This window comes from Sabethes cyaneus, chromosome 3 (assembly GCF_943734655.1).
Source record: "Sabethes cyaneus chromosome 3, idSabCyanKW18_F2, whole genome shotgun sequence".
NCBI lineage: Eukaryota > Metazoa > Arthropoda > Insecta > Diptera > Culicidae > Sabethes > Sabethes cyaneus.
The window spans coordinates 233,034,625-233,061,400 of NC_071355.1; the positions used below are offsets into that span (position 1 = coordinate 233,034,625).

The 26,776-nt window shown below is 41.8% G+C and overlaps 1 protein-coding gene across 1 annotated transcript; it reads left to right on the plus strand.

Moving 5' to 3' along the window:
• The first annotated feature begins 12,057 nt into the window (after positions 1 to 12,057).
• Positions 12,058 to 26,764, plus strand: LOC128741634 (dynein axonemal heavy chain 8). Its single transcript, XM_053837590.1, has 15 exons — positions 12,058 to 12,579; positions 12,645 to 12,825; positions 12,882 to 14,671; positions 14,722 to 14,890; positions 14,954 to 15,208; positions 15,268 to 15,424; positions 15,485 to 18,496; positions 18,552 to 18,707; positions 18,771 to 20,922; positions 20,978 to 21,650; positions 21,709 to 21,842; positions 21,898 to 25,663; positions 25,725 to 25,903; positions 25,959 to 26,504; positions 26,639 to 26,764. Exons 1-15 carry the CDS (start codon positions 12,058 to 12,060, stop codon positions 26,762 to 26,764), a joined length of 13,818 nt encoding a protein of 4,605 aa, XP_053693565.1.
• The last annotated feature ends 12 nt before the right edge of the window (positions 26,765 to 26,776 follow it).

Sequence of the window (26,776 nt, forward strand, 5' to 3'; positions counted from 1 at the left end):
GCTTCTTCAATAATCGGAACAGGATTCGAGCCAGATGTACCTTCAGCTGGATCGACTCTTGCAGGTGCCATTGTAGATGCATGGTAGTTGGTTGGTTCGAGGATGCACTTGGTTGACATGCGACCTCACTAGCTTCGATCATCTTGCCGTGTCCAGCGCAACGATGTAGTTTACGGAATCCTTCCGTGCGATAACTCGGCCAGCAACGCAAGTCTTGGCATTTCCGTCGTGATGCTCAGCGTAGACCAGGTCGGGTTCTTTGCAGATGCGTTTCATAGTTCATGTCGACGATTGAACTGCTCCTCTTGTTTGCAATTTCTTTTAGCATGTGCTACGGGATCAGGTTTCCTTAGCAGGTCTAATGGATTGCGCACTGGTCTTCCAAGGAATGCTTCAACTGGAGATGTTGGTTCCGGGATATTTGGGTTTGAAGTAGAACGGTACATCGAAAGGAATGTGTGCAGATGTCAGATGATTGAAGACTTCGCTGCTTCAGCACAGGCTCTGCTGAACAAATTGCGCCACATCGTTGTCAACATTGGGCCAGTAGATGTAACTGCGCGCCAGAGACTTCATACGGTCCATCCCATCCATCATGAGCTGACGAACATTAGATGGTACGACGATTCGATCACCGAATATGTATAACGCATTCGTCGACAACTTGAAGATTCAACGTGACTGGAGGCGAACACGTAGTCTTCATCCGGTCGACGTTGGGAACCGTGCAACATGAATGTCAGGGCACTACGCTGCAAGCGGGTTGCTGTGTATACTAGAATACCCCTTTTTTATAGGAGCCCGAACCACTGCGACTATTAGTTAGATCTATTGTGGTGTACTCCGGTTTGCTGTTTACATGTATAATGCACAAGTTTGTTCCATCACTATGAGTCAGAGTATTGGTCACCCTATGAATTTGCATTTCCCCCCAAGAAGTTATGACTTCCTTAATGAATTTCAGTATCTTTTTTGTTTCAGCAGACCATATCTCGCTAGGCGTTAGAATGCCCTTTCCGAGAATACGCAGTCTTCGTTGAATTAGTGCGCTGCATTGACACAGTATATGTTTCGACGTCTCGACCTCAAAATTACAAAAGTGACATATATCATCTGTCAGCGGTGATGTCTGCTCGGACATTGACCGGTTAAAAGACCGGTCTGCGTACTCAGAATACCTTTCTTTGAGCCGAAAACCTTGTTCGTAGTTCATCTCCGTAGGCATCAGCGAGCGTGAGCGATTGCCCTTACCTCTCTGGTAGGGAAATGATACATGACGCCAGCGCCAAGACTATACATTGATGCATCTGCTGCGACAATGATCTCCTTTGACGGGTCGTAGTGAGTAACCAACAAATCGGATAGTGGGATGGACTTGAATTGATCGAATTACCTCTAGCAGTCTTTGGTCCAGCACCAACTAAAGTTCTTCTTAAGCAAATTGTCCAGTTGTTGTCCAGTGCCCTCAGTTACTTCATCCGCTTGACGAATCTACGATAATACTTGAGCACCCAGAAACAGCTCCGCTGCCTATAAATGAAAAATTGGCTAATATGCCATTTTTTCCAAAATTGAGATCATAATATCACATGATAGCATACACTCCAACCAATGTTCCCACGGAAGCCGATTGTAAAAAAATGTATTTTTGGAGGCACAGGACGTGAAACAATTTTGGCTAATATCCAAAATAAATGAGAAGTTGGCTAATATCCATAATGATTTCAAACCGCAAGCGCAGCAACCGATGTGTTCTTATTTCGCATTTTTCCATCACACATTAAAACTGATCATGTGCACTATGGGCCAGAAATTAAAATTTCGGGACAAATATATTTGCGGCTAAACGGCGTGTCTCAGCTCAATGTGGTCTTCGGCAACTTTTTGAATGAAAAAATGATGCATCTTTTAAAGGGGTCGTCCAATATTCACGTGTTACTTTAACAACAATTTAAGTAATAAATTATTGAGTAAATTTTTTTTTTACCTTTTTGGTTTCGAAATATTAAAGATAAACCAATTTCAAGTATTTTTTCTGAAGATATGAAACTTCTACCATTTACCCATTTTCAGCAATAGACCTTTGTTTACGACCACTCAAATCACATTTCTTCTTGTAACATGTTTATTTCAACAGACAGCTAAATATGATGTTCTAGACAACATTTTGCACATAAAAGAGGAATATTTTTGCTGAAGACTGTTTTGCTTTTTCTGCATTAATTAATAAGATATAACTGTTTTTAGGCTAAAACCGTTTGGTGAAAAATGTGTATTTTTTCAAGGGTGGTGTCTTCGGAGAAGTAAAATATTAAAATATAGCGCATCTTCATGCACTATTAGGGTGACCATGAATTCACCTATTAGGGTGATACAAACTTTTGTTTTCTTAAATAATTTAAAAAAAAGTTTTTTTCTCCAAAAGTTGCAGAAAATACTAAAATAAGCAACTTTGCTGAATAAAGTAACTATCTATCTCTTGCCGGTTACGAAATATAATGATGTGTTAAAAAAGAGCACTTAAAAATCAATTACACTCAATAACTTTGCACACGATTGTTTTATTTCTTTCAAATGTTCTACAAAGTTATTGAGTATGTTGAAATACATATTTTCTGTAAAGACTGTTTGATGCTAGGACGCATATTTATTAAGTTATAAAATGCATGAAAAAAAAATCCGCACTATTCCCAGGTATTTCCAGCCATGGTATTCCCAGGTATTCTCTGAAATACACATTTGGGCAGATAGCTTAAATAATTCCCAACAAATTAGTATGCAAACTAATTGCAGATACTTGCAGATGGCTAAGATATTCGGATTTTTCATCAGACGGTTTTTATCCTAAAATCAGTTATATCTTATTAATTAATGCATATAAAGCAAAACAGCCTTCAGCAAAAATATTCCTCTTTTATGTGCAAAATATTTTCTAGAACATCACTTTGAGCTGTCTGTTGAAATAAACGTGTTACAAGAAGAAATGTGATTTGAGGAGTCGTTTATAAACAAAGGTCTACGCTGAAAATGGGTAAAAGGTAGAAGTTTGGTATCTTCAGAAAAAATACTTGAAATTGGTTTATCTTTAATGTTTTGAAACCAAAAAGGTGAAAAAAATTAACTCAAAAAGTTATTACTTAAATTGTTGTTAGAGTAACACGTAAATGTTGGACGACCCCTTCAAAAGATCCATCATTTTTTCATTCAAAAAGTTGCCGAAGACCACATTGAGCTGAGACACGCCGTTTAACCGCAAATATTTTTGTCTCGAAATTTTAATTTCTGGCCCATAGTGATGTGGTGCGATGGTTTCAGACGTAAGGTTAGCAATCGCAAGGTTTTTGGATCGAATCTTGTTATTTTCTCACATTTTATCTTTTTTTTGCAATCCAGACGGCAGGATTCGCAGCTTCCATTAATGACGGCATGGAGTAGCTGCTTCTTCCTTCTGGCTTCGAGCGCTTGAAGCACACGCTTCGTTGGCAACTTGTCCGGGGTGCACGGATTACTTGTTTCGTCGTCCACTTCGTCTTCACTTGTGCTTCCGTACTGTTTTAGGTAGTTCAAAGCCATTTTGTAGACTCACTAACACGAGATAATTCAAAACGTATGGACGTTAGCCAAATTTGCTCCCGAATTGTAAACTCTACCTACTTGTGTTTATAAATGAAAAACTGGCTACTGCGTTAAAAACGTCCGGCGGAGGGAATTTGGCCACATCTATCGCTGTTTGAACTCAACAGTGTGGCTTCGGCATGTATGAGGGGTAATATGCATATTAAACAGGTTGTCATTACCGTGTAAAACATCTTTTACAGACAAAAGTAATAAAATTGCATTTTCTCAAGTTCATGTCGGTGGCATATTAGCCAATTTTTCATTTATGGGCAGCGGAGCTGCTTGACATCCTTCGGATGCTGCTTCTTGATAATAGCTTCAGTTTTCGAAGTGTCAAGTCGAATACCGTCCTTGTCCACGATGTGTCCCAGAAACTCGATCTGAGGGAGCGAAAAACGGCATTTTTCGAGGCATAAGTGGAAGCCGTACTCACCAGGGATGCCGGCTGCCGATAACATGGTACGATACGTTAAAATGCACCCGGTGCTGTCGTGACTCCAGAGGGTACTCGGTTGTATTGGAAGAGTCCACGATGCATGTTCGCGGTGAGTAACTTCAAACGGTACCCGCATTGATTGACTTTAACCACAAACATGGGCGTAGCGACGGGGGGTTTTTGAGGGATCAACCTCCCCCCCACAACAAAATTTGTTCTACACTTTTAAGCTTGAAATTTCACAACCAGCTGTTTAGAGCACAGGAAAATGTACGAGGCTGGTCGTACAATGCTCGTCGGCGTCGTCAGCAGCTTAGAACCGGGATGGTTCGTACTGTTTTAAGCTCCATTCAACTCGATCTTGGATTTTTCGTCGCCCATTTCCCAGCGTCTCTAGAGTCGCAGTTTTTTACTAAAAAAAATGTCGCTTCAGGCCTTTAAGCCATGTCGCACGTTGAGTCCCTCTGCGCCGATGCCGGTAGGGTTGTTGTTTAGAACCGTTTGCCTTACGACGTGTCCAGTTCACTAGTTTACCGACATTCGACAAATGTAATTGCCTCTTCGCTTTCAGCTGGTACTCCGTTAAATGTCGTCCGCAAAGGCGCGTAAGTCCTCCGTGAGCACGGTCTGTCGATCTAATTGAAAGTTTGTACATTGTCAGGTTCGCATGTTAATCGCAGCGTTTTGCGAAGGGTAAAGTACTCGGACGAACCAAAAAGATTCGCACAGATTATCTAGGATTTCTAGCGCTGGAATCGTGTGAAGGAATTGTGTAGAATATTCGCACTGAATGCCTCGCTTATAGAACCAGGATTCATATATGAGAATCCAGGAGTTGAATCCACGTGATTCCTATAGCTCGGTAAAGGAATCGCCTGCACTGTGAAATATGAATCCTCTATATTCTAAAAGCAGGATTCCTGGAGTGTTAGCAAGGGTAGGCTCGATGCACTGCTTGAATATGCCGCAGGATCTCCTGAATTGTGTTGTTGTCCGCGGCTGCCAGCGATCCCACATGCACGAACTCAACTACACTATACTTCTTGTTTTCACCGTCAAAGATTACCGTTCGCGTAAAAGGAACGTTCGTCTTATTAGAACCTCTATCATTCATGTATTTGGTCTTCAACACGTTTATTTCAATCCCAATCCTTCAAGCCTCCGGTTTCAATCTAGCGCAACTGGCCTCCACCGTGGCAAATTTTCTGTCTTCAATATCTAAGTCACCTGCGTAGCCAAGGAAGTTGCTACCTTTCCTGAAAATCAGGCCTCTCATTTCGATATCTGTTCGTCGGATCACCTTAAGAACGATGTTAAAAAACATGCAGGATAAGCTGTCTGTAGCACCCTCGTCGCGCCTCGAAAAGACTCTGGACTGTAACAGCCTCTTCCAGCCGAACATGGAATGTACCTGGGAGGCCAAAATTGTAACATTTGTCTACTATTATTTCAACTTAATTTTTTATCAGATGAAGAACACTCCATTTCAACCAAAATATCCTAACTAAACGGTTCGGCTATGTGAGATTTCTTCTTGTAAACCACCCCCCCCCCCCCCCCCCAAGAAACTTTTCTGGCTACGCCCGTGACCACAAATATTATCTTCTATTTTCCAATCTAAAACTATTTATGAAATAGTTGGGTACCGTATCTAAACTGTTGCCTGGTATAATATCAAGTATATTAGCTATGGTTATTCTTCAAGTAACCATAAAAACAATAGCTCGTTAAGTATGTTCACCAAACGAAAACGAGTGATCTTCTATACATATTTCTGAAGCGTAGGATACGAAGAACATAATGATAATGGTTGAACCATAATATAAAAGGTAGCGTCGTTGAAAAATTCTGCTTTTGGAATGTACTGTAACCTTTGATCTTACGGTGATTATAAAGATTATAGTAGTGGTATGGTTATGACCGTTTTCATAATTGTTTTCATTTATGTGGGTAGTTGGTTCGACCCGAGTATCAAAGAACAGATATGTAACATTTTGAGTTTTTGACGTAGCCTTTTCTTGTTCTTATTCTTATTCTCATTAATACCGTCACAGCCACAATTGGGGATTCCTGGAAATAATTTTAAATATTGCTAAGCATAGAAATATTTCAGATTATTTTCTTGTCTGTATTAACATTTGCATAATATTCTAGATATATTGCAAATGTTTAATCGGCCAGGCCAACTGTGAAGTATTGCCGCGAAGACGATTATACGAAATGAATCTAATGTGAAAAAGCTATTCACACATAGATAAATTTCAAAATCAACAGGGGAAGAAGAAACGGGGACGTCTCGTCCCAACCGTTCCTATATTTATAAGTGTAAATCGTAAACGTTGGAAGTATCATTGCTAATAAAAGTTAAGTGATACTCCCAACCCTCGGAGATGAACTTATGGCGTTAATCACAATCCAAGCTGTAATAGGCCAAGGATATAGCGCCTTTTTTCGCTCTCTGAAAATAGATATGACACCAGCTACCATGCTACTAAAGATATGTTAGTATAAGTTAATTACTTATTTAAGCATCAAAAATAAAAAAAATATTAAGGAAATTATTCTCTCTTTCATTTCTAAACTGCCAGATGACAGTAATATTCTTTGTTAAACTTTGTACAAGTAGAAAAAGAAACATAAAAAATGAAACTACTCGATAACAATAATTTTAATCACGATACTATTATGTATTGGTTTCTGTTTTATAGAATATTTATAAATAATCTCATAAGATTCATTCATTAAGTTTTGTGAAAATAAATGTTTTTGAGCGACTCAAACTGGAATTCGCCAATGGTTTGACAAAAAGTAATAAACAATAAATAACTTCAGCACAACATCATGACTGCCAACACCATGTAGTTGCTATGACCACGAGAGTCGACCTCTTCACAACTGGTCACTCAGGAACGCGCTTAGTAACCTAATAAAATAATGCAGAAATTTTTGCAAAACAACATTTGTCATGCCGTCCTACACAAATAGGGTAGTTGATCCAGTAGTTGTGGTAGTACCAATAGTTGCGCTACTATTCATTATTAATGCATATTTTCGTCACCGTAGCATTTTAGATAAAACAATTACATTCATTATATAAAACAGGTTTTTAGAAGTATTGGTAGTTAGACTACACCAGTTAAAATTAAAGCATTATTTGCTAAAATGCCAATTTTCCAAAATCTAACGCGCAGTTGGAGCGCACAACTATAGGCGCTCATCTATAGTTTTGCTACGATGTTTTTTCACTTAGCAACCTAGCAATGTATATGGAATAACACAATTAAAGGAACATCAAACTTAATTAAGGAAACATTAGCGCAACTGTTGGTACAATATAATTGAATCGGAAAATTCTTTTTTTCTTTATAAAGCTTCTCGTACAACGAAAGCAATTGTCTTGCCTTGTGACAAATACCTTGTATTTGACAATTTATATCCCAAAAGCATTAATTGAAGCATATACCTCAATAAACAAGCAAAATGAAGGTATATTGTGCTTAGTGGCGCAACTAATGGATTATCTACCCTACAAGCGCGCTAAACGTTGTTTTGATGTTTAGTTCGGACGCTGAAAAATTTTGATGGACGGATTTTAAAACGGTACATTCGTCGTAATATAAATAAAATAAAATAAATATAAATAAGAAATAAAGTCAGTTGCGTAATTTCAATTAAATGCTTTAATAATCGCTTTTTAGTGAATTCAAAGTGCACGGATCGGAAGGTAAGTGTGTTTGAATCAAATCAGTACAAGAACTTTTGGAGTATTCATTAAATCCATCCAAGATATGATGAAAATTAGAGTGGCTTTACTTACTACGACGGTATTAGAAATAAACTCTATCTGGTTTCATAAAATTTCTGAATGGATATGCATTATAGTTAACAGCTGATATGAATAAAATGAGTCCTATGCGTAAAATTACACTGAAATAATACATAGTTGAAGAAAATGATGAATATCAACAATATTTTTTGTTCAGTTAAATTATTTTGGAGCAATTTATTTTTTCCCAAATTTGTCTGCTTTCCAAAAATATCTACAAAAAATTTTCGGAGGGGTATATAAAATCGGTAAGCCACTGTATTATTTTGCCTGGGAACATTTTCTAACATTTTCATAAGAAAATGTTTGTTCTATAATAGTTATAATAAATAAACAAATAAATTATAAGTTTTCTTGGAAAACAGGAGATCTCGAATTTTTGAAATATGGTTTTCATTGATATGTCCATAAACTATATCCATCCATGTATAAGTAAATTTAATGAAATTCTGGATATTCGGCCCATTTATTGCGATTATTAATCGTGAAAGAGTAAGTTAGGATTTTGGTCTATTACGGTCTAAAATTGTTTGAAACTTCGCTTTAATTCGTGTGAAGAAAGAAAAGAGAATTTATTCGATTCAAGTGCTGCCGGCATAAGTTACAACGATTTAAATTTTCGCCTAAACAAAAAATTCTCGTCCGCCTAGAAATATTCCTAATAATTAAAGCTGAGTAAATACCATTTGTTCAAAATTCTGTCCAATAAAATATGCTGTCATACTTTCAGTTATAAAAAAAACGACTAACAAGAAATATTGGAAAAATTATAATGGAAATTAAATAGAGTAGCCATCAAATGTATAATTCTAAAACCAGTGACCTTAAAGATAAAAATTATAGACATTCTCCGTAGCCGGTCTAGGATGTTCCGACGGACACTGCCAATTTATCTGGAAAACTTATAAGTAATGAAGAGAAGTAATATTTTCTAGCAAAATAAAACTATTAACTACGTTATTATTTGCTTGCCCTCCACCAAGCTTATTGGTTCGTCAGATTTTAAATTAACGATCTTCCAATTAAACCTTAAAAAACGATAAATAAACCTTTATCCCCCTTGCAGTAGCTACTGCTTCCTGCTATGTGTAAACTATGCATAAGACCTCTCAGCTGTTTCTCTTTACCTTGGTTTCAGCAGGCTCGTGCACACTATACCGGCCTAACTAGTCAACAAATAGAGAGAAACTAGCTAAAAAAGATCAACTCTATATTTAAACATGATCTACCTCTCATCTCCCCATCATCGCAACGCAATACAGCAAACTGCCAGCAAAGCACACGTTTTACAACACCACTCGCTCCCACAAACCACCGACGAATTGCGCCGCGTCACAACCCGGCCAGCCTGCCAACCAACCAGCCAGAACAACATTACTGTGAAGTGAACCGGAGAAATGACGCGCACATGCCCTGCTCCGGATGCGTTCGTTATGTACCATTTCAGCGGAGGATTGAGAAACATCTGGCACCGATACCAACAAACGCGCCATCATAGCTGGGAAAAGCATAAATCATACACACTGCCAAATGCAAGAAGATTAAAAATGGAAACAGTGTAACATATTGTGCAGCTGCCAGGTGGAACTTGGCATGGCACTAGTGGGATGAGCGAGACAGCACACGGATTGCTTTCCCTGTCGGGAACCGTCCAACGGGAGGTTAGCCACGCCCATCCTTCGGATGGTAACTGCAGTGGTAGTAGTACTAGTTGTATTAGCCATAAGGAAAAATATCATCGCAGGGAAACGATACGGCTCCGCACGAAGGGCGATGTTTTCGGCACACATACACCTCGCACGCAGTGTAGCGGTTGCATAAAAATAATTGAACAATTTCGTTCAATTAGTGGTGCTTCAGCTGCTCTGCCAAGAGGTTTCAATAATGCGAAATACACTACACCGAACCGAGCAAAAAAAAAAGAATGCAAAGCGTTTTGGTTTCTTTTTTACGTGGGATTACGTTCCAGCAACGCGGAGAGATTTAGTACCTAGTATACTGACGATTTTAGTGGCGAAAATGTGTGGCGGTTTCCTAGTGGAACGTGTACCGTGTATCGGTTTTATATCGATCACGCTGCAGTAGTTTCACCGCATAACGTTTTTCACACGATTATTAGGTCATCATTGTGAATTTCTTCTATTGAAAATACCTTGATATGACTAATTCTATTTCATTTTTGTGTACTACTCTTACTGAGTTACGCAATGGTTGCCTAACTAAACTTGATATTTAATATGATAACTGCAGCTTAATGTTATACTATTTTGTCCTCAATTTTACCATCTGAAGTTATGACAATAATATGTCTAATTTATTCTCTCCAAATTTAGGTCCAATATCAGGTCTAATTTCATGTATGATTTCAAGTCCAATTTTTTGTTTAATTTCTTTACTATTTAAAAAAAATTAAATCCAATTTAAACTCAAACTTCTAGTTTGGTTTCAAGTCCAATTTAAAATCCAAATTGAACCACAATTTATGTTCATTTCAGGTCTATTTTCAAGTCCAATTTCATATTCAAACTTCAGATCCAATTTTAAGCCTAGTTTTAAATCCAATTCAAAGCCCATTCCAAGTTAAATTTTTATTTTTAGCCTTATTCTTAGATTAATTTAATTTCAATTTCAAGTAAAATTTTCAGTCGAATTGCCATTTCAGGCCCTATTTCAAATCCAATTTCAAGTCTAATTTATGGAAAGCTCAATTTCTATCCCAATTGCACGCCCAACTTCAAGTAAAATGTTAAGTCTAGTCTATTCGTCTTGCAGCCACTTTTTTCACATTACGTATGAGCGCGGATCAGCAGGGATCCCTCCCTGGTCGATCCACTAGGTCCTACCAATTTGTTGTCCCCTACTACGCACATCGTCGACAACATGTCTGCAACGACGACCTGGTAGCCGCTCAGTCACGTAATCGCAATCGCTAAACTCGAAAGGCTTGGGAACTCTCCTGCGATGGTTTCGTTCTTATCTAACTCATCGTCAGCTGATGGTTGCTATCGGTCAGATTGTAGATCCAATACATTCTGTGCCATCTCTGGTATTCCGCAGGGCAATAATCTCGGACCGCTCAGATTCCTGTTCTATTTCAACGACGTGAATCTCGTACTTGAAGAACCACGATAATCATATGCTGATGATCTAAAAATATTCTCCCGTATCCACTCAACTGAAGACTGCCTCGCACTCCACCGCCAGCTGATTGGTGTACCTTAAACAGAATGGTTGTAAATCCCTCAAAGTACACTGTAATAACCTTCTCACGTCAAAGAGATGGTGTTATTTTCAACTACACGCTGCTATCGAGCACTATCGAGCTGGTCGATCATATCAAAGACCTAAGTGTAATCTTCAGTACAAAGCTAACATTCAGACCGCATGTATCTTATATCGTCAACAAATCGTCTAAGACCCTGGGATTCATTTTTAGGATCGCCAAAAGTTTCACAGACGTGTAATGCTTAAACGCATTATATTGCTTCTTGATCAGATCGAATCTAGATAACTGTTCTGCAGTCTGGAACCTGAACTACCTGAACCTGAACAGTTCTGAAATTTTTTTAATATTTACACACTTGAACACTAGTTTTAAGAAGTTAAACCATCATTGGGACCATGTGACTCTGTTTATGCCCAACTTCTACTTTGATTTCAAGTCCAATAAGACGATTACGAAGCCAAAATTTATAGACCTGCTTCGCGATCAATTGATGATTAGATGCGTAAAAACAGTTCCAGCCTCAAATCAAATGTTAAGTCCAATTTCAAGTCCAACGCCAACAAAGAGTCAAGTTTAATTTGGTCTAAATTCACCTAGTAAATATTGTGTACTTATTCGGAATTGAAAGCCAAAAAACCTACTTTTACTATTTGTTTATGGTTAGAGTCTATCAACAAGAAAGAAAAAGCCAAACGAATGCGAAGAATGTGTCAAACTTTTATTTAAGTAAGCGTTCATCCAAACTATTTTATTTGAATCCAGTTTTTTACTGCTTAAAGTTGGTTCAATCTTCAGACAGATTTAGACTGATTTATTGGTCTGCTTTCGACTCCCAGATAATCCAGAAAGACTGAAAATTCTACTAATCCCAGCAACCGCTGCTGTGAAAAACCAAACATTTTGTTCTCATTCCACCAGTAGTGTCACTTCAGTTAATTTAACCAGCCCAAGATGGATCCAAACGATCCGGATCGGCACCTGCGTAAGGTTTACCAGGTCGTAGGAGTGTCCTCCGTAATCGACGGCGTTGCCCAGCTAGTGCGGCGAAGACGCGGCAGTCCTCCGAAAATCACGAAAGAGCAAGAGCTGCAGCAGCACCTGGAACGGGCTCGGGAAGCTCGTGCGGGTCGGTTGAATGCGATCGGTCCGAAGCATCGGTTTGTGCTGGAAACGGCCGCGCACATTTTAAATCTCGAACAAGAAGTACTGATCGATTGTACGGCCGACAAGAATGAGTACGTTGATCTACTGGAACGGATGTTCGAGTCCGATGGGAGTAAATCGGTGCTGATGTTCTACGGACAGTATGATGCTCCCGGCAAGGAATCAGGTCGGTATAACCCGAAACAGAAAAGACAGAAGTTGATGCAGTCGGTTGTAACCACCGGAAGTGATGAGAAGGTAACGGATGTTTGCGTTGGTGCCTACAGGCATAGCAACGCCAAAACGATTGATATAAAAAATTTGGGAGAGGTGAGAACTTCAAAATTAAAATTAAATTTTTGCTTTCGAATCATAACAACGTTGGTCTCTCTTAGGATGTATTTTTTATAACAATTTCAATCCCCGAAAGTTGCTCTATTATTTATACGTTGACTTCACTATCGGAAAATGTTATTAAACCGTCACTGGACAGCATCAAAGATTACGGCTTCTGCACGGATTTACAAAAAAGCTACTTTTACCATGGCGTAGAAACCTTCATAAAGTTTCTCAAAAGTACGTTAACAAGAAATTTTCATAACACGGCCGATAACTGTAATTTTGCTTCCCAGGTACGGAGCAGGACATTTCCGAACGAATCATGTTTGAGGTGGACCACAACCTGTACAAGGGTTTCCTCTTGACGCAGATTCAAATCAAGGAATCCTCTCGGGATCGCGACAAGGTGTACACAGCCGAACGTGCCTTCGCCCGTTGGATGCGCCAAGTCCAGTTTGCACTGACCCAGGGCGACCAGATACGACGTGATCCCTATGATGTGGGACCGCTGCACGAGTTGGAGTACTGGCGCAGTATGCTTACTAAGTACACGTCGATTGCGGAGTTCATCGAGTCTCGGCCTTTCTTGAATTATCAACTTTGCTTGAAATTGTCTCGTTCCAAGTTGTTAAAGAAATGGCATGTTATGGACAAGGAGGTAACCAGCAAGTTGAACGAATGTCGAGACAACGTAAAATATATAAGCGCGATTGAGCGATTCTGGGATCCACTCTATCGTTGTGATCCAGAAGAAGTCGCAATACACATTGCTAGCTTGTTGACCATCATAAGACAAGTGTACAAAACATCAAACTTTTATAATACGTCAGAACGGATTACCGGACTACTTTCCAAAGTCACGAACCAGATCATAATGAACTGTCAGCAGTACCTAACTTGTCGCCGGAAGAAGACAATCTATGAGCAAAAGAGGGAAGATGTTCTGGAGAAAATTCGAGTGTGTAAAGATCTGGACATGGTGTACAGGTTTCACTATTATAAAACTGTAAATGATATGGAGGAAAGTCCCGACGAAACCCCATGGGAATGCTCCGATATGTATATTTTCGGGAAAATGGACACATTCAACGTGCGGCTTGATAAGATACAGAACATTATGGAATTATTCATCAAGTATGAAGTCATTGATCGCGTAGGTATTTCCGGGACGGAAGTTTTCTCGAATCGCATCAAAAAAGCATACGATGTAATCGCAGCGAAAACCTACGACCCGCTGGTGCATCGACAGCATCAGTTCGACGATGATAATGAAATTTTCCTAAAAGAAGTCGAAGCAGCGGAACTTGGGCTGCAAAAATTTGCCAAAGAAATGCTGTCGGACATTCCAACCATCGAAAGTCGACTTTTGGTGCTGAATCGCTTCGAGAAACTTCAGTTGGATTGCTTGTGTTTGGACCGACGTTATCTCGATATTGCCGTTATGTTGGAAAAGCAAATATTTGAAACAAAAGATTATTACAACGAAAATCGCGCCCAGCCTCCGATTATTTGGTGCGTTCCGAACAGCGTTGGTCGCATCATGTGGGCCCGATTTTTATCTCGCAAAATGGATGACACAATCAAGGTAATCAAGACGCGAGGTTGCGTTATTCAGAACAAGAAAGCACAACTTTGCGTGAAATATTATAACTTTTTGTGTGAAGTGCTGCTGCACTACGAAATGCTTCACCATCGAGCCTGGTGGGACTATGTCGAACAAGCGAAAGAAAAGCTAGAGGCCCCAATTTACCGCAAAAATATCGAAACGAATTGGCTGGAGGTCAATTTCCATCCTTATCTGCGGCAGGTTATCAAAGAAACGGAAACGGTCCTAAAATGGGGCCTCGCGGCACCGGACCTCGGGGTGCTGCTGGTGCTACAAAAAGATAATTTGTTCAATGCATTCGAGCGAGTGAAAGATTTGTTGGCGCGCAACAATAAGTTGAGGTTGAGCATACCGCAGATATTCCTACCGCTTATGAGAACAATGCTAATCAAGCTGGAGGATGTGTTTCTTCCTGGGCTGACCGTAATAACTTGGATGTCTATGAATTTAAAGGAGTATTTAGATAAAGTTGAAAAGGTGACAATTTGCTTATTAGGTTTATCGTTTCAATAAAATTGGTATTACAGGTGATCAAACGAGTGGAAATTTTCGTCAAGGATGTCAATGATATACGAGATGCTAGAATTGAAGATATTTTGTATTCTTTTGCCAACACAGACCTCCTCGTTCTTCCTGTGGAACCGGTAACACCATCGAAGTTCACAGATATGAACATTAAATACAGGCAAACGATAGGTATTTTAGAAACGCAGCATAAACTGAATAAGTCAATTTTACTATTTTCAAATTCCTAATTAGAAAAATATCTAGCGAAAAAGTCACAAGCTATGGAGAAGGCTACGATTGAGCTGATCAATAAATTCGTAGAAAACATCGATGTTGCAGATTATGACGAAAAGGGAAATCGAAAGTTTCAACTTCCGCTGGAGAAGCACACGGGAGAAAACCGTCGTCGAGAGGAGGCTCTTCCCATCGACAAATACGATTGGGTCAGTTTCGATAAAATTTATAAAGCGCTCGCCTATCCATCACCGGAAGCCCACCGAAAAGCCTGTAAGTTCGACACGGTGGCTGTTACATACCCGATGAGCTTATCGGAATTCTTCTTTCAGTATTTCAAGACTATACCGGCTTGAACTACGACGTCACGCTGCTTCACATCGACAGTATGGAGCTTTTCGCATATTTCAACCATCGAATCATAGCTATATTCGTACGAATGGTTAAAGCATCTCTGGAAAAACTACGACAACGCATTAAATTAGTGAAGTAAGTTTTGCAAAATGTTATCCCTTTAGTGTAAAACAAATCCTTCAACCATTAATTTAGCCTTCAAATGAACAAAGCTGCTGCCATGCGGGAAATAAATCCACTGCTAATAACCGAGATGGTACTTGAGGAGGAGGCCTGCGCCATAGTGCCCTCCCTGGAAGGAATCCAAAGTAGCTTCCAGCGGGTGATTATGAATGTCGTGGAGACTTTCTATGCCGTGTCGACCTGGGGCCGGCAAGCGAAAACTGAAGCCCGTAAACTCCGACGCCCGGTACTGGACGAAGTTCGACACGAACGATCATGGTTTAAAGCCATATCTACTCACAAGGAAGTATCGCGATTTATTCATGAATTTGACGGGGGATTGTTGCTAGTGCAACCGGATATTGACCTACAGTTGACTGTTATGTACAATCATTACGAATATTTGTGGAAGAACGACCTGTTTGGAGTGTCTCTGGAACTAAAGCCAGCACTGTTTGAAAAGATTCAACTCGACCTGGACTCAATCGTGTTCGCTACCCAAGTGGGCCCAATCGTAATTCAGTTGAATCAAGTCATTAAAGCCGTTCTGATGAAGTTGCTAGACTTCTACAAAAAGAGAATTTCGGAAATTACCAACTTTATCACGGAACACGATTCGGTATTGAAGCGAACATTAAAAGATCTAGATGATATCAAAATGGCAATGGAGTGTCTGAAGTTGGTGCAGGATAATTTCACCTTCATCGATGTAGACCTGGGATTCATCGAGTCAACTTATAACCTACTGGCAGAGTTTGATTTGGGAATAACCAAAGAGGACATTGACCACGTGTACGGCTTACGGGACAGTTTCAAGGGAATGGGCAAAAAAGTTGAACAAGTGGAAAACGATATCATCGCACTTCAGGTACCGTTGCAGCGTGAACTTGCCGAAGGGGTGGCCGAATTTGTCGAAGAAATCACTGAGTTTGATAGTGAGTTCGAAACCAAAGGTCCCATGGAGGAGGGTATTTCCGCCAAAGAAGCTAGCGATAGAGTACTCATGTTCCAAGGACGGTTCGATGAGCTGTGGCGTAAGTTTGAGATGTACGCCAGCGGGGAAGCGTTTTTGGGTCTTAAGGTCAACGACTACCCAATTCTTCATAAGCGCAAGAAGGAGTTTAATCTGCTCAACAAATTGTATTCCCTGTATTTGCAAGTAATGCGCAGTATTGACGAGTATTATGACACCCCTTGGGCTGATGTGGATATCGAGAAGATTAATACGGAATTGACGGACTTCCAGAATCGCTGCAGAAAACTGCCGAAAGCAATGAAGGATTGGTTGGCTTACATCGATCTGAAGAAAAAGATCGACGATTTCAACGACAGCTGCCCTCTGCTGGAGTTGATGTGTAACAATGCTATGAAAGACCGCCATTGGGAGAAACTGGAGAAACTTTTGGGCTGCAAGCTAGAAGTAGAGTCGCCTGATTTCACGCTAGGTAACGTCATGGAAGCTCCACTACTTGAGAACAAGGACGATATCGAAGATATTTGCATAGGAGCCGTAAAAGAAAATGATATTGACATCAAGTTACGACAGGTAATAGCTGAGTGGTCAGTCGTAAGTTTGCAGTTTGCCAATTTCAAGAATCGTGGTGAACTGCTGATCAAACCTACGGAGACAATTGAAGTGATATCCCTACTGGAAGACAGCATAATGATCGTCAACTCGCTGGCTTCTAATCGGTTTAATGCGCACTTCAAGAAAGAAATTATGGTTTGGCTACATAAACTCGTCAATACGGGTGAGATCCTGGAGAAGTGGTTGCAAGTGCAAAACTTATGGATCTATCTGGAAGCTGTTTTTGTCGGTGGCGACATATCTAAGCAGCTTCCGCAGGATGCTAAGCGTTTCGCCGGTATTGACAAGACCTGGGTTCGCATAATGTACAGAGCCAGAGATAATCCAAATGCCGTGGAATGCTGCACTGGAGAAGACACCATGGCGTACACTTTGACCGCTTTACTACAACAGTTGGAGTCGTGTCAGAAATCGCTAACAGGTTACCTGGAATCCAAGCGGCTGTTGTTCCCGCGATTCTTCTTTATCTCAGATCCAGTGTTGCTGGAGATTCTAGGTCAAAGCTCGGATCCGACGTCGATACAGGCTCATCTGCTGAGTATTTTCGATGCTGTAGCAAAGGTGGAGTTCGAAGAGAAAACCTTTGGAAAGATCATATCTTTATTTTCGGATAACAGAGAAAAAGTTCCACTTAACCGACCGGTCTTCTGTACAGGTGGTGTCGAGTTGTGGCTCAATCGACTGCTGGTAGAAATGCAGGATACTATTCGGGACATCCTTGCAACCATGGCGCAGTGTCTTGCAAGTCCAGACTTTGATTTTATCAGTGGTTTTCAAGGGTTCTGCGGTCAAGCAGGGTTAGTGGGGGTTCAGCTTCTGTGGACGCGTGATGCTGAAATCGCTCTTCGCAAGTGTCGTACGGATAAAAACATAATGCGTAAAACGAATCAACGATTTTTGGATCTGCTCAATAGTTTGATCGAGTTAACGGTCAAAGATCTTACGAAATTAGAACGCATTCGTTTCGAGACCATGGTAACCATCCACGTGCATCAGCGGGATATTTTCGATGATTTGGTGAGGTTCAAGATTCGGACGCCATTGGACTTTGAATGGCAAAAACAGGCACGGTTCTATTACATCGAAGAGACGGATGATGTGATCGTAAAAATCACCGACGTTGATTTTATCTACCAAAACGAATATCTGGGAGTAACCGAACGTCTAGCGATCACACCGCTAACGGATCGGTGCTACATTACACTAGCGCAAGCAATCGGTATGTCCATGGGTGGTGCTCCAGCCGGTCCAGCGGGAACTGGAAAAACCGAAACCACAAAAGACATGGGACGCGCTCTCGGTAAGCTGGTAGTTGTGTTCAACTGTTCGGATCAGATGGATTTCCGAGGATTGGGCAGAATTTACAAAGGCTTAGCACAGTCCGGCTCGTGGGGATGCTTTGATGAGTTCAACCGAATTGAGCTGCCCGTGCTTTCGGTTGCTGCTCAGCAAATTTAGTAAGTAAAAGTGGGTTAGCAAATTGAAACAAGTTAATTTCAAAGTTTATTCTAGTATTGTTCTAACTGCTCGAAAAGAGAAGAGGAAAGAATTCATTTTTAGCGACGGAGATACGGTGTCTCTCAATCCAGAGTTTGGTCTTTTCATCACCATGAACCCCGGTTATGCAGGAAGACAGGAATTACCGGAGAACTTGAAAATTATGTTTCGGTAAATTACGGTAAATCACATTGAAACATAATACTAAAACTAATCCTTGAACTTCTTTTGCAGATCTGTTGCAATGATGGTTCCAGATCGACAGATCATCATGCGCGTCAAGCTGGCCAGCTGTGGTTTTAAGGACAACGTTATTCTTGCCCGAAAGTTCTTCACTTTGTACAAATTGTGCGAGGAGCAACTGTCCAAGCAGGTTCACTACGATTTTGGACTGCGTAACATCCTTTCAGTACTGCGAACCTTGGGTGCTCAAAAGCGTGCGAATCCGAATGACACAGAGGAAACAATCGTGATGCGAGTTCTGCGAGATATGAACGTATCCAAGCTGGTAGATGAAGACGAACCGTTGTTCATCTCTTTGATTGAGGATCTTTTCCCGGGAATCAAATTGAGCACTTCAAGCTACAAAGACCTGCAGAGAGCTATTGCTAACAGCGCCGAAGCGCTTGGATTAATCAATCACCCGGAATGGAATCTGAAAGTGATACAACTCTACGAAACATCTCTCGTTCGACATGGTTTAATGACCCTGGGACCAACCGGAGCCGGAAAAACGCGCTGTATTCATACCTTACTGAAAAGCTTCACCGAACTTGGACTACCTCATAAAGAAATTCGAATGAACCCGAAGGCAATCACAGCTCCGCAAATGTTTGGCCGGCTAGATGTGGCCACAAACGATTGGACCGATGGAATATTCTCTACATTGTGGAGACGAACATTAAAAATTAAAAAGACCGAGTTTGTTTGGCTCATCCTAGATGGACCAGTAGATGCGGTTTGGATTGAAAATCTCAACTCAGTGCTAGATGATAACAAGACACTAACCTTGGCCAATGGTGACCGGATAACAATGGCGGCGAACGCAAAGTTAGTCTTCGAGCCGGACAACGTGGATAATGCTTCCCCGGCCACTGTTAGTCGCATGGGAATGGTTTTCATGAGTGCCTCGGTACTGAAGTGGGAGCCAATTCTGAATGGATGGTTGAAAACGAAGCCAAGTGACATTGCGGATACGCTAAGGAAGTTCTTCCATAAGATTTACGACGATCTGCATAGTTTTGTACAGACGAAGTTGGCAGCAAAGATGAAAATTTTGGAGGCAATCTACATTCGACAGTGTTGCGATATTTTAGAAGGGTTAATAACCCCTAAAGAAGAAGGAGCTCCGATCGAGCTGTCTGACAAACACCTGGAGCGGTTGTTCCTATTTTCGTTGATGTGGTCTTTGGGAGCTGTTCTTGAACTAGAAGACCGAGAAAAGATGGGAGAGTTTATCGCCAAGCATCATTCTAAGATGAAATGGCCTAAGCTCCAACCCGGTGAGACAATATTCGAGTATCTTGTGACCCCTCAGGGAAGCTGGCAGCACTGGAATAATCAAGTCGAAGAGTACATTTATCCAAGTGACAGTGTTCCGGAGTACGCTAGTATTCTGGTTCCGAACGTAGACAATGTTCGAACGGCGTATTTGATCGACCTTATTGCCAAACAATCCAAAGCAGTGCTCTTGATAGGGGAACAAGGTACCGGTAAAACTGTAATGATCAAGGGCTACATGCTTAACTATGATCCGGAATTTCACTTGTCGAAGAGTTTTAATTTTTCTTCCGCTACCACTCCCAATATGTTCCAACGCATAATCGAGTCCTACGTTGAAAAGCGAGTAGGAACTACCTATGGACCGCCTCAACAGCGTCGTATGTCAATTTTCATCGACGACATCAACATGCCAGTGGTGAACGAATGGGGTGATCAGGTTACCAACGAAATTGTACGCCAGTTGATGGAGAACACCGGTTTCTACTCCCTGGACAAACCCGGAGATTTCATGACAATACTGGACATTCAGTTGCTAGCCGCTATGATTCATCCGGGAGGCGGACGAAACGATATTCCACCCCGGTTGAAGCGGCAATTCTGTGTGTTTAACTGCGCGATCCCTAGTGACAAGTCGATGGATAAAATTTTTGGTGTTCTCGGTGAAGGTTACTTTTGCGAATCCAGATTTATTGAACCGATCGTAAATTTTATTCCGAAGCTCATCCCACTTACGCGAAAGCTTTGGCAAGCCACTAAAGTGAAAATGTTACCGACGCCAGCTAAATTTCATTACGTATTTAACTTGAGAGATTTGTCCCGAATTTGGCAGGGTATGTTAACGATCAAATCGGAGGAATGTCAGACCGTCAAAACGGTGATCAATGTATGTACGCCCTACTGAAAGATATTATTAGTTTAATCAATTGATTTTTTAACAGCTTTGGCGTCATGAATGCATTCGGGTGATAGCTGATCGTTGTACCAACTTCCCGGATCGTACCTGGTTTGTGGGCAAAATGCGGGAACTTGCTGAAGAATTGTTGGATGAGGACGACATGGAGAATTACGAAGCGGAGGAAACCTTTTTCGTTGATTTTCTCCGTGATGCTCCGGACCCTACCGGCGAGGAAGGAGAAGATGTAAGCTTAGAGCCACCCAAGTTGTATGAGGAGATTCCAAGCTTCGAAGAAACTACCGCTCGCGTAAAAATGTATATGGAACAGTTTAACGAGCAGATTCGGGGTGCAGCCATGGATCTTGTGTTTTTCCGTGATGCTTTGATACACTTAATGATCATTTCTAGAATTATTAGAACTCCGCGAGGAAACGCTTTGCTGGTTGGCGTTGGAGGATCCGGAAAACAGAGCTTAACTAGACTTGCCTCGTTCATAGCCGGCTATAAAATCTACCATATAACTTTGACGAGAGCATACAATATAAACAACCTTCTGGATGACCTACGGTATCTCTATCGTGTTGCAGGGTTTGAAGGTCAAGGGATAACCTTTATTTTCACCGACAACGACATCAAAGACGAAGGTTTCCTAGAGTACATAAACAACGTACTCAGTTCAGGTGAAATAGCAAATCTCTTCCCGAAGGATGATCTAGGTAAGACATCACTTAAGCGACTAACATGCTTACGTGTTAAAGACCAATTTCATTTTAGATCAAATCACAAACGATCTTATACCGGTCATGAAAAAGATTGCCCCTAAACGAATCCCAACGCAAGACAATCTGTATGAGTTTTTCATATCTCGAGCCCGAGCAAATCTTCACATTGTTTTGTGCTTCTCACCAGTATGTTTTTCCGAATTTTTATCGAAAAAACAAGTTTATTATTCTCCATTTTCAGGTTGGTGAAAAGTTCCGCAATCGATCGCTCAAATTCCCGGGTTTGATATCCGGGTGCACCATCGATTGGTTCCAGCGGTGGCCGGAGGATGCACTGATAGCGGTTTCGAACCACTTCCTCAAGGACTACAGCATTGTTTGCAAGCCGGAGGTAAAGCGTGAACTGATCGAAATAATGGCATTCGTGCAGGACCGGGTAGCCGAGGTGTGCATGGAGTACTTCGAACGGTTCCGACGCCAAGCGCACGTTACTCCCAAGTCGTTCCTCTCCTTCCTCGAGGGCTACAAAGTGATCTACAAGGAAAAGCACGACAACATTGCGGTGCTCGCCAGCCGGATGCAAACGGGTCTAGTGAAACTGGTAGAAGCCGCCGCTTCGGTTGACGTTTTGAGAGTGGAGCTGGAAGAAAAGGAAAAGGACATCATTTTAGCCACACAAGCCGCAGAAATTGTACTTGCATCCGTCACGAAGTCGCAAAACGATGCTGAAATAGTTAAAGCAGAAGTTTTGGTCGTGAAAAACAAGGCGGACGTTCTGGTGGAACAGATTGCTGAGGAAACAGCAGTTGCAGAGGAAAAGTTGGAAGCTGCTCGTCCAGCGCTGGAGGCGGCTGAAGCTGCACTGAAAACTGTAACTCCAGCCGATATTGCTACCGTGCGAAAGCTTGGTAAGCCACCCTATTTGATTACACTGATTATGGACGTAGTGTTGGTTCTGTTCCGGAGACGAATGGCTCCTGTGAAGCCCGATCCCGAACGACAGTTTATGTTCGCTTCCTGGGATGCATCATTGAAGGTAATGGCGGATACCGGATTTCTCAACAAGATCGTTCGTTATCAGGCGGACTTAATCAATGCGGAAACCGTAGATTTGATGATACCTTACTTCAAGTATCCGCTGTATACGTTTGAGGCAGCTAAGGCAGCTTGCGGTAACGTTGCGGGTCTGCTGCAGTGGACCACGGCCATGGCAAAGTTCTACGACGTCAACAAAGACGTACTCCCGCTGAAGGCAAATCTTGCAAGACAGCAGAAGAAGCTTGACATAGCTACTGTACAACGCCAGGAAGCTGAACAACTGTTACTAGCCAAAGAGGCTGAACTGGAGCTTGTCCAGCAAGAGTTCAACGAAGCTATGTCCAAAAAGCAAGCTGTACTAGATGACGCTAAGGTCTGCCAGGATAAAATGGATGCTGCTTCGGCTTTGATCAACGGATTAGCCGATGAACGAGTTCGGTGGACCGAACAGCTGTCACAGTTTAAGAGCGAAACTGATCGTCTCGTGGGAGATGTGCTAATTTTAACCGGCTTTCTCTCATATACTGGCCCATTTAACCAGGAGTATCGGATGGTTCTTCAAAAGTCCTGGCAACATGAGCTGCAAAATCGGAAGATTCCGGTTTCGTTGAACATAAGCATAATGGAAAATCTTACGGATGATGCCACAGTTGGGGAGTGGAACTTGCAGGGGTTGCCAAACGATGAGCTTTCAGTTCAAAATGGTATCATTGTGACGAAGGCCGCTCGTTATCCACTTCTTATCGATCCACAGTCTCAGGGAAAAATATGGATCAAACATAAGGAGAAAGAATTTGGATTAATTGTCACTTCACTGGAGCACCGTTTCTTCCGAAACCACATCGAGGATTGTGTGTCACAGGGAGTTCCACTGTTGATTGAGGACGTTGGCGAGGAGCTGGATCCAATATTGGATAACATTTTGGAGAAGAATTTCATTAAGATGGGCAACACCTACAAGGTGAAGATTGGCGACAAAGAAGTCGATGTGCATTCGGATTTCCGGCTGTACATTACGACTAAGCTTCCAAATCCGGTGTATACTCCGGAAATTTCAGCCCGAACATCCATCATCGACTTTACGGTTACGATCAAAGGTTTGGAAGATCAACTTCTCGGACGAGTAATTTTGACTGAGAAAAAAGAACTTGAATCGGAACGAACAAACCTGATTAAAGATGTGACGGCGAATCGTAGAAAAATGCAAGAGCTGGAGGCTAATCTGTTGCATAAATTGTCCACAACGCAGGGTAGTTTGGTCGACGATGTCACGGTGATTGTTGTTCTGAACACCAGCAAAACCACCTCCATTGAAGTTCGTGAGAAGCTGAAAATTGCACGTGAAACTGAAATAAAAATCAACAAAGCCCGTGAGGAGTATCGTCCGGTTGCTACCAGAGGAAGCGTTCTGTACTTCCTAATTTGCAGTATGTCGATGGTAAACTGTATGTATCAGACTTCGTTGGTACAATTTTTGGAACGGTTCGACGTATCGATGGCTCGATCTGATAAGCACGTCGTAACTTCGCGGCGGATAAGCAACATTATAGAATACTTGACTTACGACATTTTCCAATATATCTGTAGAGGACTCTATGAAGTTCACAAATACCTGTTTGTGCTTCTGATGGCTTTGAATATCGATTTGGAGAAGAAAAAAATTACCCATCATGAGTTCCAGACGTTCATCAAGGGTGGTGCCGCACTGGACATAAACACGTGCCCAGAGAAGCCGCATAAATGGATCGTCGACACGGCATGGTTGAATCTGGTTCAGCTTTCCTCGCTGCATCAGTTCAACGAAATCGTCGAGCACGTACAAACAAACGAAAAAGGATGGAAAAGTTGGTTTTCGAAAGAAGCCCCCGAAGAAGAGGTTATCCCTGATGGTTACAACAGCATGGACGCTTTCCGGAAACTGCTACTAATTCGGGCATGGTGTCCTGATCGAACGCTGTCCCAGAGCAGAAAGTATCTGGCAATGTCGCTGGGACAACGATTTGCCGATCCGGTCATAATAAATTATGACCTTATGCTGGAAGAAAGCAGACCTTTAACCCCCTTGGTATGCTTCCTTTCGATGGGTTCAGATCCTACCCCGAGTATTGAAGCATTGGCAAAGAAAAATGCCATCAAGTGTCGCTCCATTTCAATGGGTCAAGGTCAGGAAGTACACGCTAGAAAACTAATTGCTACTTCGTTGGAGGAAGGTTCGTGGGTGTTGCTACAAAACTGTCATCTTGGGCTGGAGTATGTTACCGAATTGATGCTCCTAATTATGGAAATGGAAAAAACCGGAACGGGTTTCCACCCTGATTTCCGCGTGTGGGTTACCACTGAACCTCATCCACAGTTCCCAATTACGTTCCTTCAGATGTCGATCAAATTTACGAACGAACCTCCTTCGGGAGTGAAGGCTGGGCTGAAACGAACCTACGGTTCCATGACGATCGAAATGTTTGAATATAGCGAATCGCCATTCTATGTTCCGCTTATTTTCGCCATCTCATTCCTGCACACGGTTGTTCAAGAACGGCGGAAATTCGGTCCTCTAGGGTGGAACATTCCATACGAATTTAACTCGGCCGATTGGCTGGCAAGCTGCATGTTTGTTCAGAATCACCTGGACGACCTTGATCCGAAGAGAGGAATTAGTTGGAAGACGGTTCGTTACATGTTGGGGGAGGTTCAGTACGGCGGTCGCGTTACCGACGACTATGACAAACGCCTGCTAAACACGTTTGCCAAGGTTTGGTTCTCCGATATGATGTTCTTCGAGGAATTCCGATTCTTTCGGGAGTATAAAATCATGAAGTATAAGTCTCTGGAAGAGTACATGGAAGCGATCGAGCAGATGTCGCTGGTGGATCCACCGCAAGTGTACGGCCTACACGCCAATGCTGATATTACCTATCAAAGCAACACGACGACGGAAATTCTGGATACGATCGTGTCTATTCAGCCGAAAGGTGAAGTAACGATTTTATACTCTTTGGATAATTTATAATGGAGGTCTTTAATATTCAACAGAATCTGGCGGAGGAGGTGGGGAAACTCGAGAAGCAACGGTGGCCCGGTTGGTCAATGATATGCTGGCAAAGGTCCCGACACCGTACGACCAATATGCGGTTAAGGAACGACTGAAGATAATGGGTCATTTGAGCTCAATGAACATTTTCCTAAGGCAGGAAATTGATCGAATTCAAAAGGTCAGTAATAAAAAAATACTAATGGTGTTGTGAGTTATATTTTGATTTTTTACAGATAATTCTCCTGGTGCGGACAACATTGAAGGACCTTCTGTTGGCAATCGACGGCATCATCATAATGAACGAACAGCTTCGCGACGCTTTGGACAATATCTATGACGCACGAGTTCCGGAAATTTGGAAACGTGGCAGTTGGGCTTCTGCTTCGCTGGGATTTTGGTTTACCGAACTAATCGAACGGAACAATCAGTTCTATACGTGGTGTTTCAAGGGTCGTCCGGTCATGTTTTGGATGACCGGTTTCTTCAATCCTCAAGGTTTCCTAACAGCCATGCGACAGGAAGTGGCGAGAGCACACAAAGGATGGGCTCTGGACGTTGTGACGTTACATAACGACGTTACCAAACTGCTAACCGAAGAATGTAAACAAGCCCCCAATGAGGGAGTATATGTTTACGGTCTGTACCTGGACGGAGCCGGCTGGGATCGAAAGAATAATCGCCTTCAGGAGTCGATCAACAAGGTGTTGTACACCGCAATGCCGGTGATACATATCTACGCTATCAACTCGACGGCAGGGAAGGATCCCAAGTTGTACGAGGTGAGTGTTTCGAGTTGGCTCAGTTTTTGTGTCTCGTTAGCTGGTGTTTAACTTTTGATTTTTTTTTAAATAAAAAATAAGCAAAACTATACGCAAATGAATGAAAGTCGGAAAAAATTACTCTCCCATTTCAGTGTCCTGTATACAAAAAGGCCAACCGAACAGATCTCAATTACATTACCCCACTGTGGCTGCCAACCGTCAAGTCTCCGGATCACTGGATATTGCGCGGAGTAGCCCTGCTTTGTGATATCAAATGAAAACCGTACCGA

Coding starts and splice junctions, on each gene's coding strand:
- LOC128741634 (XM_053837590.1), top strand. CDS start 12,058: ATGGATCCAAACGATCCGGATCGGCACCTGCGTAAGGTTTACCAGGTC. Junction 12,826..12,881: donor CTTCATAAAGTTTCTCAAAA/GTACGTTAACAA, acceptor TTTGCTTCCCAG/GTACGGAGCAGGACATTTCC. Junction 18,708..18,770: donor AACTTGAAAATTATGTTTCG/GTAAATTACGGT, acceptor CTTCTTTTGCAG/ATCTGTTGCAATGATGGTTC.